The 13,300-nt window shown below is 38.4% G+C and overlaps 1 protein-coding gene across 21 annotated transcripts in view; it reads right to left on the bottom strand.

The window, feature by feature from the left end:
* Positions 1-10,130: 10,130 nt before the first annotated feature.
* The window catches only part of PTPRK (protein tyrosine phosphatase receptor type K), a 397,365-nt gene continuing 394,195 nt past the window's right edge, over positions 10,131-13,300 (bottom strand). For all 21 annotated transcript variants that reach the window (XM_064649552.1, XM_064649534.1, XM_064649536.1 and 18 more), the window contains one exon: positions 10,131-11,394. In XM_064649552.1, coding sequence (XP_064505622.1) covers positions 11,341-11,394 — 54 coding nt within the window. In that variant the 3' untranslated portion in view covers positions 10,131-11,340. The remainder of the gene's footprint in view (positions 11,395-13,300) is intronic.

Here is a 13,300-nt window from a genome sequence, read left to right as displayed (position 1 = left end):
AAATGTCTGAGAAAGCTGTGGAAAAACTAAGATTTGAAATAAAGAGGCTAGAGAGATATTTTATGTGAAGAGGCAACCAGACCCTTGGGCTGGCACTCACCAGAGTTTCAGCCAGCGGGAGAAGAGAGTGCCCAGGGAGTTCTCAGCCTGCCCTCATCCCTAGGAATGGTGGGTTAGGGGCTGTATTGAATCTAGCTGAGATGGGGCCTGTCTGCACTTCATCACAGGCAGAGATACAGCTAGTGCTTTATTTCGTGCTCATATCATATGTCTTTTTGTTTACTTATCAGCCATAAAGTTATTTGGTTTCAGGAAACGGTCTCAATGCAGTTAAATAGAGGTTGTTTTTTATATTAGTGCAGCACCCGGTAAGTGCAGCGCCCGGTTTGGCCATCAAAAATTCTGAGAGAAGTATAAGCAACATACATTTGCTTCATATCAAGCAAACATGAGCATCTCCTTCTTTTTCTCTTCCAGTCCTGTTTCTCCCTTTTGAAGAGTAGAATGTTGCCTTTTCTGCCATGCCTGGTACCATTAACATAAACAGTGTGGTCACCAAAACCCCTCTAATGCCCTCAGTGTGGTCACCAAAACCCCTCTAATGCCCTCAGTGGTGGCACGTGTTCCATCCTCTACCTCACACAAGAGAGAAATGCAGTACAGTCAATGGCTGCTGGCCAACACCTTTCTTGAGTGATGCACAGTCGTCATCTTTGTGGTAGACTATGACAAACAGAGAGAATCACTAACAGGATGCAGCACACTTACCGCTATGAGAAGCTAAGCTTTCAGAGACTCGTTTGTGAAAAGCGCTGGAAAACAAATGTATTTTCTTATCAAATTGTTCAATTAGCCTGTCTTCCCAGCTGGGGAGGAGGAAAGAGCACAGGGGCTTCTCTCCAGCACAACCTATAAAAAGACTGCAAAAAGATTTTTTTCTTGAAGAACTCGTAGGTAGCATTTATTGTAACTTTTCTAGTGTGTATTTTACCCTTCTCCTTTTAAAATACCCAATCCAAAAAGTTCACCTTGTGTTTTCTTACTTACTTTTTCAGCATTTCCAAGGCTAAATAAATCTTATTGCTTCATATGCAAAGTGGTAACTCGCTGAGTACCACACACTGCATCCATTTCTTCTTGTAGGCAGCTTTGCAATATGGAACATGTTATGATCCAGCCAAGGCCCTTTCACCTTGTCCTTCTCCACAAACTTCATGTAAATTATCTAAGATTTCAAACAGTCTGTAAGGAAATATCCCAGGGCTCTCACTTTGGAGTTTAAGTCCTTCTGCCAGCCTTTCATATTGATTTCAGTTTGTTGCATGTACATTTATTTGACATCCAAGAGCATTTGTGACCCTTGGGCATCTCCTTCAATGTGTTCCTAGCACATGTTCTCCTGGATGAAGCATACAGCACAGCAGTTGGACCCTGTTCATTCCTTCCCCTCACCATACTGCCAGAGACCCCAAGACAGGGGATGCTGAGAGCCTGTGGGGCACCACAGCACCCTGGACCTTCTGGTGCTGAGTGCACTGTGAAATTTAACAAACAGCCAGCACAAATAGATAGATACATTTTGAAAAATGAGATTCTACAGCTCCTTCCACATCTCTCTGAGGAATGTATTTGTAAGTGGTTTTGTAGAATTATGTTAACAAATTAATTCAGACTTGCCAAGGCTAGAGGATGAAATCTACAAAGCTATCACACCAAAGTCCATTTTACAAACAACATATTTTGTTAATTTTTTTTCTGAATTCTGCTTTCTGGTCACCTACAAAACCCACCAACACAATATGGCTGAAGATGAGCTTGCCAAGGAAGATTTAATACATCATATAAGAGAAAGTACTTAAAAAAGAGGAAAAAACATTCAATCCAAACACTCAAACTCTTCCTAGAAGAAATAATAAAATAAAATCAAAGCAAGCAGAGTTACAGCAACCCCCCCCCAAAAAAACCCCAAAAAACAAACAACAAACAAACAACAACAACAACAAAAGAAAAAACCAAAAAAAACCATCCCCAAGATTTAAAAAAAAAAAGGTTGAAGAAAATTTGCTGGTTTCTGTTTTAACATGCAGCTGAGGATGTGGTACAGCTTCCTAAAACTAGCAGATAAAAGGAGCCCCTTGCTCATTCGACCTGCCCTATGACAGGCACTCATCATAATGCTGTTCCCTGTGGCAGTCCTCTCTCCTTGCTTGAACAGTAGCAAAAAGAGCAATTGACTTAAGAGATTCTTGTAACTTGGGGTGCCTCACCTCATTCTGGGCAGTTATGACTTTCCCAGAACATTGTATTTCGGAATATTAAAGCAAATTTAAATTTAAATATATAAAATATTATCTTCTGTCCCTGGGCTGTATGTTCTAACCCAGCACCATGGCAAAGAGACAGGAGAATGTCTCCCAACTTCCACGTGGACATTAGCGACAGTAATGTTATTAAAAGCTGAGTGTGGGAAAGTTATTTTTGCCACACTTCCTTTAGTAGTTAATTTTAAGGTCTCATTTAAAAATCACTTCACAGCAGCCCATTTCAGGAACTGCCATGACAGAAAGCCAGTTACACCATACATACTGGAGTACATACACAGATATTCCCATTTTCTTTCCCTCAATATCTATGATCTTCTGTGGAATTAACCAACCTCCCCCCCCTACATTGTTGGGTTAATCTTTTTCAAATCAAACACACCTAAACATATCACTTACCAAAGTTCTTCCTTTGTTGTTTCGCACTGTTTTAAAGTCCATAGACCTTTAAAGACTTGGAAGCACTGTAAAAGAATTGGAAGGGAGCAGGCTTTTTCACCTCCTCCCCACCCCAGAGAAGCATTGGAAGGAACAAGAAAGCGTTTTCATTTGTTTCAATTTGAAATTAAGTCATTGTCATCCTGCTGAAAACACTCAGTACACTTTGAATGACAACCACCATGAAGCTTGCTTTCAGAGATGCCAGCTGACCCTGGTTCAGGTGAGATTAGAGCGTGGGATGTGTTAGTCCAGCTATTTAGTGTAAATTTGAAACTAACTCTTGAAATTGTTTCTGCTGAAAAGTTGAAATACGTTATGGAGATAATACCATATTCCATCTATGCCTGGTTTGCTTCAGCCTGTGCTGAGTAAAAAAAAAACATCAGTGCAAACAAGAATTAAGGAACCCCAAACCAAACCAACAAAACTGAGCAATCTATACAGTGTTCATTTGCTGGATCCCAGTCAAGTACAAAGACCACTGGAAGAAGAGAAAAAATGATCAGGTGGGAGTATAGAAGCTGAAAAACACATAGGCTTGCAAAGAGGTGAGTATCTGTCTTCCTTAAATATTTGCATGCCTGTGACAAGTCTAGGATACACACCTCACTGGCAAACTCAAAGTAATAAGATCAGGACATCATGGTACTGTGAGGAGTCTTTACATGACCACACAGGTGTGTGGAAAATGCAGACTTGTATGTGTATATCAACAAAATAATTGTTACATTCTAGTCTCTATTTTTCCTGAGGTCATCTGCTAATTCAATTTTTATTTTGCCATGCTGGACTGTAAACACAGACAGCAAATTGCAGAGCATGTGCCCCTCTCCTATCCAATTTTTGCAATTTTCTCCAAATGCTAATTGGCATAGGACTCTAAAGCTATTTCCTTTATCAAGTTGGCTTATGTTTTCAGAACACTCAGAATCCATTTTGGTCTTTGAAATCTTCTTTTACAGTGGTTCCCTGGAGGCCACAGTCAAGCAGCTGCCTGTCAGAGTGCTTTCCTAAAATGTTCTCCTCTCTCAACCCCAATCTCTAAAGTTGCTCATCTTGGTATAAATTTTCTTCTTCTAAAAAATTAAAAAAAAAACCCATGCCATAATTATGCTAAAAATCAAGCATCAAAAAGAAGCCTGTGAAGTAGTATTTGGCTCTCACCTAACAGTGGAGTAGGGGCAGAGACCATGCCTGTGAAAACACACCTGAGCTACGACTTCCTGTCACATTTACTTTACTTCTCATTTGTTGCTTGTCCTCAAAACTAAGATAAGAACTATCTGAATGACCATGTTTGGTGTTGCAGCATTCTCCTTTTCTTGATTGGCATCAACTAATATGGTATCAGAAAAATAGCACCTTGTGGGCTTCAAGGCAGACTAACTCCCCAAACCAACTGTAGTTCATAGCTCATAAAATGAGGTATGTGACCTCAAGTCCCCTGCCTGTGCTAAGCCTGGTTTGGGGGCATTGTTATTTTTTAAATCTTTCCCAATATGTACTCAGAAATCTCCTTTATTGAAGGATCTGTTCACATAAATTGCCTGTTTCTTTCCTTGGCACTGTCCCTTGCTCAGCATTTTTTATCCTCAGTGGTCCAAATCAACTGTTCAACCTTTCTTGACCATAAACACAACATTTAGTCAGTATTCAAAACTTTTTCATTGACTGTAGCATTCAGGATTTTTATATTCTTCCATACATTTCGTAACCGTGCTTTTTGGGAAGTTCCAATCTCGTCTAGATTTTTTATACTCTCCATCCTCCCAGTTCTTATATCCAAAGCTAGTGCTTTCTATGCTGTTGCCCAAATAACAAGTGAATAAGATTCCAGTCTTCATACTGGTCCTGGTCAGTTCACTAAATATTTTTTTTCTCTGTCTCTTGCACAAAGTTTATGAATCCTCTAGTGGAAAAACTAAAGGCCTATTCCTCCAGCCTTTGCGCACTGCAGTTGCCCCCTGAATGCACTATAGGATCCATCATACCTATCTCTGCTACCTTTAATCCACATACCAACAGTTTACTTGTATTTAAGGACAGAGACCGCTGCAGGCTGTGATTCTGACTGCTTAAAGAACTATCATCTTAGAAGGGGTCTGTGTTAAGGAAGGCTATTATTTGAAGTAAACGAATGCCTTAAAGGAAGGCACATTGAAGTAGAAACAAAGCCTGCACTTCTTCCCTGTTTTTTTTTAAAGAAATTTTTAGAAGCCTCTGCCACAGACAAAACCACACAGCTATTTTCTCACAGCTGTAATTACAGCTCACTGTCACACTAGCTGAACCAGCTCGTCTTGCTGGAGGAGAAATATTAGAACCTATATTATGCCTAGTGCTTTTATGCTCCATTTTTATCCTTATCCCTGAAGTAGTTTGACCTGTGAGAACTACTGCTCAAACACTGCTGTATTTCTTACTGCAAGGGAAGCTGGAAACCTTGATCCTTTCAAGAGATGAAACTAAGCAGCAACCTATTTACACAGTTTAAAAGGCACCAACTGAAGCTTCAATGATACGACTTTTGTGCAACAGAAAAGGCTGCAGCAGTGTCATAGCTTTCTGTGATTTCCACCTAATTTAAAATGAAGGCATACACCTCTTCAGCAGGTGGTTTCAAACATTTTCAGTAAACAGAGGCAATTTCGCATCGGTAATCTGTATGATCAGCAAATTTCATAACAACTTCATCCTAAAACTGGGGAAAAAGGCTACAGGACCAGGTTCTGCGCTGAAGATAGTTCCAACTGTGGGTCCAGGTGGGCTGTTTATTGTACTGTTCATAGATACAGCAAGTGGACCAGAAAGACTAACAAAATATTAAGTAGAGAGACTTAATGTCCTTGATAACAAATGAACTGAAATTTCCCCTGCTGGGACTTAAACAAAACAAATGATTTCCAAAACTTTTCTGAAACTTATCATAGTTTGACTTTATGGCTACTACAAAAACCAGCTCACTGGTTATCTTGAGAGAGAAACTCCAATTCTATAATATTTGGTTTCACATTTTCTATCAGAGCACAAAAGGTAACTTTCTTCAACATTTGAGGATTCGGCAAAATACGGTGTTGTTTCAGATATTATTCTAGAAGATTAGATACACAAAAGAAAGACAAAAGTTTTGTGCTGTGAAATTAAAAGAGCTCACAACGGCTTTACACCTGGCAGGAAAATGCACAGATATTATCAAAATCTGGAGGTACTGTGTTTTGCCAGATGCCATTTTTGTGCTCATTACCAAAGAACTCCAGGGTACTTGAAAGCTTGCAGAAAGATCATGTTTTTCTGCCATGCAGTTTGTTGCTGATTTTTCTTTTTAACATAGACTTCTATTTTTCTGTTTTACTTAGTGGAGATTTGAAAAAATTTCTGAGCATATGGGGATTTCAGTCTTATCTTGATGTAATTTGTGAAGTTGGGACTATTTTCTAATCCAGATGGAAGCTAGAAGGCATTACAAGAGACTATTGAAATCAAGCTGTTGTATCTCAACAGGGCACAAAAACATCTGTTCTTTGTTGGCCAAGACACAGTTAACAAACATTATTATTAGGTAAGCATCCTATTGTGCCTGTCATCATATATGTCAATTTCTGCATAAATTAGGACTCTAAACCCAACAGCAGGGAAAGAATTAATTTCTAAGAAGCGTGGGCCAAAATAACATTCATGCCTGTCAACCACCACCACAATCAACAACATCCTTTTACTCAGGCTTAAAGAAAAAACACCTAGCAAGCCCAAAATAATTTAACGACACTTCTATATTATCTGTATCTCAAAATTTTGCTCAAACAGAGCCTCTAATTAAAAAATTAACAAAAGTTTTTCTGAATAAAGTTGAAGGAAAATTTATGGGACTAAACTTCTGCATATTCTGAAAGTCTTATCCTCAGTATACATAATCTAATCCTAGCAGATTACTCGACCCCAGAAACTAAAGCCATAAATGAATATTCACAGATACCCTTGACTATCCTGGATTTGCAGAGGTTACAAGATCTTTGACTATTTAACAAAAGAAGAGTACAAGCAATAAACCACCACAAAGGTTCTTTTGTGAGATCATGATCACTTAATTCAGACCTCTACATGACACAGGAAAGTACAGCTGAAAATGAGTTACTTTTCAGTAGAGGGCAGAGCACTATAAAAGCAGCTTTTACAATTATTTCAAGATCTCAGGGTTTCTTCTGACACAGCAGCAGAGTGAAGTTTAAAAGAGGCCCTTTATACAGTCATTTGCCAGTCCAGGTGGCCTGGCCATGCAGTGATCCTGCAACATTTTTTCTCAGGCTGCTCCTTCCTTGTACTTTAACATTTCAATTCAAGCTTGAGGCTCGATGACAGAGCACTTGCCTACCATTGCTCCCCTAGTCTGCTTTTCTTAGACTTTTGATTTTGAAATTGTTAACTCATTTTAAAGAGTATGCTACTTCAGTAGCTTTGGTTTTCATGTTTCTTGAAGGAATATTGTGTTTCTTAATGTAGTATGTAGGACATAGCATAAACTAAGAAAATATATTATCTGAGCAACTTCCCAAATGAAATAAATCCCAGTAACTGCTTGTATATAGTGAGAATACTAAGCTACAAGCTTCTAACTCATATGCCTGTGACTGTTTTCCAGGAGGCAAAGTCTCTTCCAAAGCTGTTTTTTTCCCAGTGGCAGCATTTACCCAGGAACCATGGAATGTAAATAGTAGGATCTCATTTACCAGCTGGGGTCTGATCTCTCTGGACCCAGACAAAAGGTCAAAACCTGAGTCTCTTCACACCTCCTTCTGCTGGAGTTGGGTCCCTATGATCAGGGAAGGCAAATTCAAAGGGCTAAAAGAAAGAGGAAAAAAAAAGAGCAAAGCCTCTCTCTATACAGGATGCTGAGGTTTGCAGACTCTTCAGTCTCCATGAAACTGCTTTAGATATGTCCAAGGATTTACGGCTCTTCAGTGCTGGATCCTAAGATCTGGTTATTCTGGGAAAATTCAGATAGTTTGAACACATCCCTAAGTTACCTCTTTGATTACCGTTCTATAGAAAATGAACCAAAGGCATCAAAGCAACTCACAGAACTCCTTCCACTGGCAATTACACAGACTAGGACACTGGAGTCATCACTTCCCAGTTTTAGAGCAAAGAATACCTTCTTGTACACAGCAATCATGTTTTTTGGAACTTATACATTCCTTTGGTACCTTTCATTACATGATATTAAACCAGTTTCAGCTTCATTCCTTTTAAATTTGAATCATCTCACACACCTCTATGGATGAAGCTTTTTGTGCTTCTCTGTTTTCTGACTTGATGCCCATTTGCTCTCTGTGTATTTACTGCATGTGTGAGTCCAGTTTTCATTTCATGCTGCTGAAGAAAGCAGAGACAATGTACCATGCAGGCTTTAGCCACTTGACTGAGTCTGTGCTAATATTTCAAGGGTAATAGCAAGCAGAAAGATTTTAAGGAGTCTTGAAACCTATGGACCGCTCCAGGGCTGGAGCTGCTGGTACCTTGTGATATTGGTGCTCACTCCCCTCACTGCCTCAGGGAGTGAAATATTTCCCTCTTCAAGTGCCCAAGGTCAGGAAGACTTCTCTTCTTCCACTGCACACTCTTTTTGTGAGAAATACTTGTTTTCCCTCTGGGTCAGGTTTCCATAGTCCCCTCACTTCCCTTTTTTCTGTCTTGCACAGGTGTAAGAAAAGGACACTGGCACAGCATCTATCTGGGGGAACAGAGCCGGTGTTCTCAGAAAACAAAGATGGCATTTGCTGCCACTGGAAGAGATAAGAGAGAAGAAAGAGCTGCACAATGAAACAATCTGTCTCTTCTGATTTTACACGTAAAAGCAGATTCTAACATTGTCTTTTGCCTAAGAGACCTTCAAAAGGTACTATTATTGGAGAATGATATTTCTGATCTGCTTCTTACACATAATATTCCCTCTACATACTTTCCCCTGATCTTGCTAGGAAGAACTTCCCACAGATTTTTCAATCATGAGCTATTGAAAAAGCTCTTTAGGTCACCACAGTCAGTTACAGTTACAGAAATTATGTGACTCTCAGAGTACTCAAACAACATAGGCAGAGTTCCCCTTTGCAGAATAACCACTAGCAACTATAATACCTTCCAGTTAAGGGGGATTCTCCTAAGGAAGACTCCTTTGCTGCAATGCCAGAATTCATTTTGGCATTTGCACCAGTCATGCTTAATGTACAGGGGAAGTTGGACACAAAAATCTTAATAAGGATTATGAAATTCTGATGTGAATGGACCCCACTGTCCCATACACAGCAGCTCTCCACGAAAATAAGTATTCAGTCAGCCTAATGGTAATCTACATTTTTGGTCAGGAACCAAAAAAGCAAAACATAAATATCATTCTGGGCAGTACAGAATGTGGCTTTTGCTTTCCACTACCCTAAAAGCTACACATCTCATCTGTCAAAAAATTAATCTAGACTTCTAGACTAATCTTCTCAACATCCTTTACAGACAACAGAGGAAGATTCTTCCAGAGTCCAAACCATTTAGTGCCAGACAGACACTAAACAGGCAGGATGCATCAGTCTGTGAAGATGGCGTGTTATTTCCACAAAATGTGGTGACCAGACAGCTAGTTTTGAGTGATAGACCCAGCACTTTGACTGTTAAAGTTAGCCGAATGCTGTTACCTCACAGGGAAAGCTGGAAATGTTGCAATTCTGTTGCATGCACCTTATAATCCACTTTCCAGTGTGGCAGAAGAAAAAATAGGGCAATTTGAGTATTAAGAAGCCAAATCCAGTGAATGTTTTCAAACCTCATTTACTTACCTTGCTGTTCACAGGTAGGAATTAACAGTGGATGCCACAAAAAAGGAATTTTTTAGATCCGGAAGAGGTGGAGCTATGCAATACGGATGGAGGCACTGAAAAAATCTGAGAACTAGTATTTCTCTAAACATTTCTCTGCCATTTATAGTGTTGGATGGGTAATACCATGTATCTCAAGTAAAAGAAGAAACTTAGGACATACAGATGACATGGCATACTCCCTAAAGCAAGGGTGTAAAAAATAATACAATTTCCTTTTGAGATTTTCCTTATCCAAATATATTGATCTTCCGGACAAGAATGACTCCTTAACAAGAACAGTAAGTCAGAGGGTTTTAAAGTAGGAAAAAAATAAAATAATCTTTAAATAAAAATTTAATTCACTCTTACTTTACAGAATATTTAAAAGCACCATAGAATTTTACTGTCAGGTCTAAAAATGATCAACAAGAGACTGGAATGATTTTAGCCAGTAATATGTAAGAAACTTCGTGAAGAAATGGATGCAAGCTAAGTGAAAGCAAAGTAATATTTTGTACACCACAACTATAATCAGAATCTCTCATTGGTTTATTCAAATTTTGCTTTCTTGGAAGCAAAGCTTACATGTTTGTAAACATCAAATTAAACATTGCTTAATTTTACAATTTGCTAAACAAATACTTTTTTACCCTTAAGGGCATATGCAGACCCATCTATTTGTCTCACAGTTCTCCTGTTGACCTGTGCTTCAATATTTTTTTTAAACAGTTGGTTCCTGTACAATTTTAATGAAGCTTAAAAATTTCTTCCAATACTGTGCAAGTCATAGGCAAGGCCATTTTGAAGTGTGTACTTCCTTACATAGTTTTTTGATCAGTACTTAACTAATGCAACTGTGAAAAACTATACATTTTCAGGAAAATGTTTAGATTTTGGTCCTGTACTTAAAGACCTTCTATAATCAAGTTGTTTACATGAATTTGAATCACAAGCATGTACACAACAAAACCACTATACCTATGTTTCTTGGTCTATGCATAAAAAGTATGTTTTCTACTTACACTAAAACATACAAAAAATAAACTACAAAAATTGTTTACACTTGATTTCAGCAAAAAAAGCTTTCTTCAAGAAAAATGATTCTTCTTTTTTCAGCCATCATAAAAGGAATGCAAGTAAACAATAAATACATGTGCTTTCTCCATATAGACATATTTACACTTGAGTCTTTGGCTTATGTTTAAGTTTCTTTATAAAGATCTTTATGTGATCCAGCCATCATTGCACATTAAAACAAAATAAGCCAGTTTTTTTTACTATATATAATATATATATGCAACACTTGAAACGTATAAAGAATGAACCTTACTATCAATTTGCACTGTTATTGTACTTTAACAATGTATCAAAAGGAAAAAAAAAACCATATAGGAAATATTGATACATGCAACAGATGGTCGCTCTAACTGTTTTGAGAGACGGCTGCATATACACACACTAAAAAGTCCTAATTTGCGCAAATCTCTTCTGACTCTGGTTTTCATTAAATAGTATTTATGTGGCACTAAATGTTGATACTGTATACAAGCATAGAAACAGATTGAGTTCTTTTATTAAGATACACAACTTCATAAGAAAAATACTTTGCATTTAAAATTTAAAATCCCTCCCACCCCCCTCTTTCCCTAAAATCTTTCTTCACAGGATCAAGAACTGTTGTCAAAACAGCTTATTGAGATTCATGTATTTGGTGAACTTTGCCATATCCCTTCCGACTAAGAGGATTCCAGGTACTCCAGCGCCACATCGTAGCAGAAGCGATATTGCTCCTTTAAGGAGAAACAGAAACAAAAACTGAAGTTAAATAAAGATTCTAAAATCTTAGCAGCAACATCTACAACCAAGAACACTGTTTGCTAACTAGTAAGCCAGACATGCTTGGATTTTCTATTTTTTTTCCCCTATTACACAAGTAAAGTACATTACCAGCTCTGATTTAAAAACTCACCCTAATCAATGAAGTGGAAAAAATCCCTGACCATGGAATGCAATTATGTGCTTCTCTGATTTTTTCAGCTTCTAAACTGGTTTATCAAACATGAAAAGCTCTCCTCTCAGTCAGAGCATTCTTGCAGTGAAAGCACCTCGACTCTTACACTTGATCACTTATACCTGAGTTAGCTGATACTAAGCAGTAACTAATGCCTGCTGCTTGGGTAGCCAGTGAATGGACGGGGAATACTGAGCCATGATACAAGGCTGCTCAGGGTCCACAGCCCCTTTGTACAGTCGTGTTGATGTAACATCCAAGAGATCAGATGCACATTTAAAAGAGAAGGTAAAGCTAAAACTTCATTGTGGTTAGTATTTTCCCTCAACAAGGCTGCTGTTGAGAGCTGATACTGGGAGAAAGCGAGGAGGAAGGAGAGAGGAGAGGTGAAGAAGAAGAAAAAAACAAGAAAATTAATGTGATCTCTATTGCCCTTGTGACTTAACAAAATAAATCTGCTTTTGTGATTTATTTTTGTTTGCAAAGGAAGACAGCGTGATCCATTAGCAGGAAGTTGTGGGGATATCTTAAAGGCTTTGTTGTGCTGCTCATTGTTGTTATCTGATCATGTTGCTGAATGTAGGGCACATGACAGTGTTATATATTGGTTTTCCTGGTTTGTTTTCTAACTAACGACTCAACATCTGCTGCTGTTCTGCAGTTCTGAATAAAACCTCACACAACAGAAATACATAACTATAAAATTTTGTAACTTCAGTTAAAGCTACAGTGGAATTCAGGTCTATTTTGAAATGAAATATTGTTTTGCAGAGCGTTTATCAGAAACACACACAATCTACCTTGGTCTCCCTTTACTGTGACACAAATAATTTTCCATGTGATCTGACCTGTTTTCTTCACAGCAGTCAACTAAAATCCAGGCAGCAATTTAATGTGTTGTGTCTCAGATGTCTGTGGTGCAGGAGAATGCAAAGTATTTGTGGCAAAACCAGCAATACCTAGCCCAGTGTCACTGCTGTTACAGGACGTTCTATTTGTTACCATGTTAATTCATGTGATGGCAAGGGATGGAACTGATGCACAATAATTAAGAAAATCATGCCACAAAAGCTACTTGATACTAAGTGAGCACTGACACTTGCAAAAAAGGGCAATATGGGGAGAGGCAGCTATAGAAATTTTGCTCAATATGCAAGTTCACAAGGTCAGAAGCAATTTCCAGTATGCATAAACTGCAAAATGTTTTAAATTTCAATTGGCATCCCTGATTTTTATGCTGTAGGCAGCCATCTGGCTGAAGACACTGGCCGCTGGCAGTGCGAGAGTCAAATGGCAGGAATTCCCAAACACTATTTTTCAACCTGCTTTCACATTCACCTACAAAAAGGAAAAATGTCCATGTGGGAGAATTTTTTTAAGGACTTCCCAGCTTTTCTGACTGAAGCAAAAATTCCTATGCATATGCACTCATACTGTATGCATAAAGATTATCCAGAAGAGCGAAGATTATTTTGAGTTCTGGCAATGTACATACAGATATTTAGTCTCGCTAATTCAGACTCATATTGTTTATATTAGTGCAAGGTGATAGAAAGGCTACACAAAAGGAGATAAAACCTCCTGATGGTTTCCTAGAAAACCCTAGCACCTAGGGAGACATACCCAGAAACTAATAAAAGGATTAAAATGAAGAAAGGAGTGATATGGAGATAGCACGGCCTTTT

The sequence above is a fragment of the Pseudopipra pipra genome, chromosome 3 (genome assembly GCF_036250125.1).
Source record: "Pseudopipra pipra isolate bDixPip1 chromosome 3, bDixPip1.hap1, whole genome shotgun sequence".
Classification (NCBI taxonomy): Eukaryota; Metazoa; Chordata; class Aves; order Passeriformes; family Pipridae; genus Pseudopipra; species Pseudopipra pipra.
This window is presented reverse-complemented; position numbering and strand designations above follow the sequence as displayed.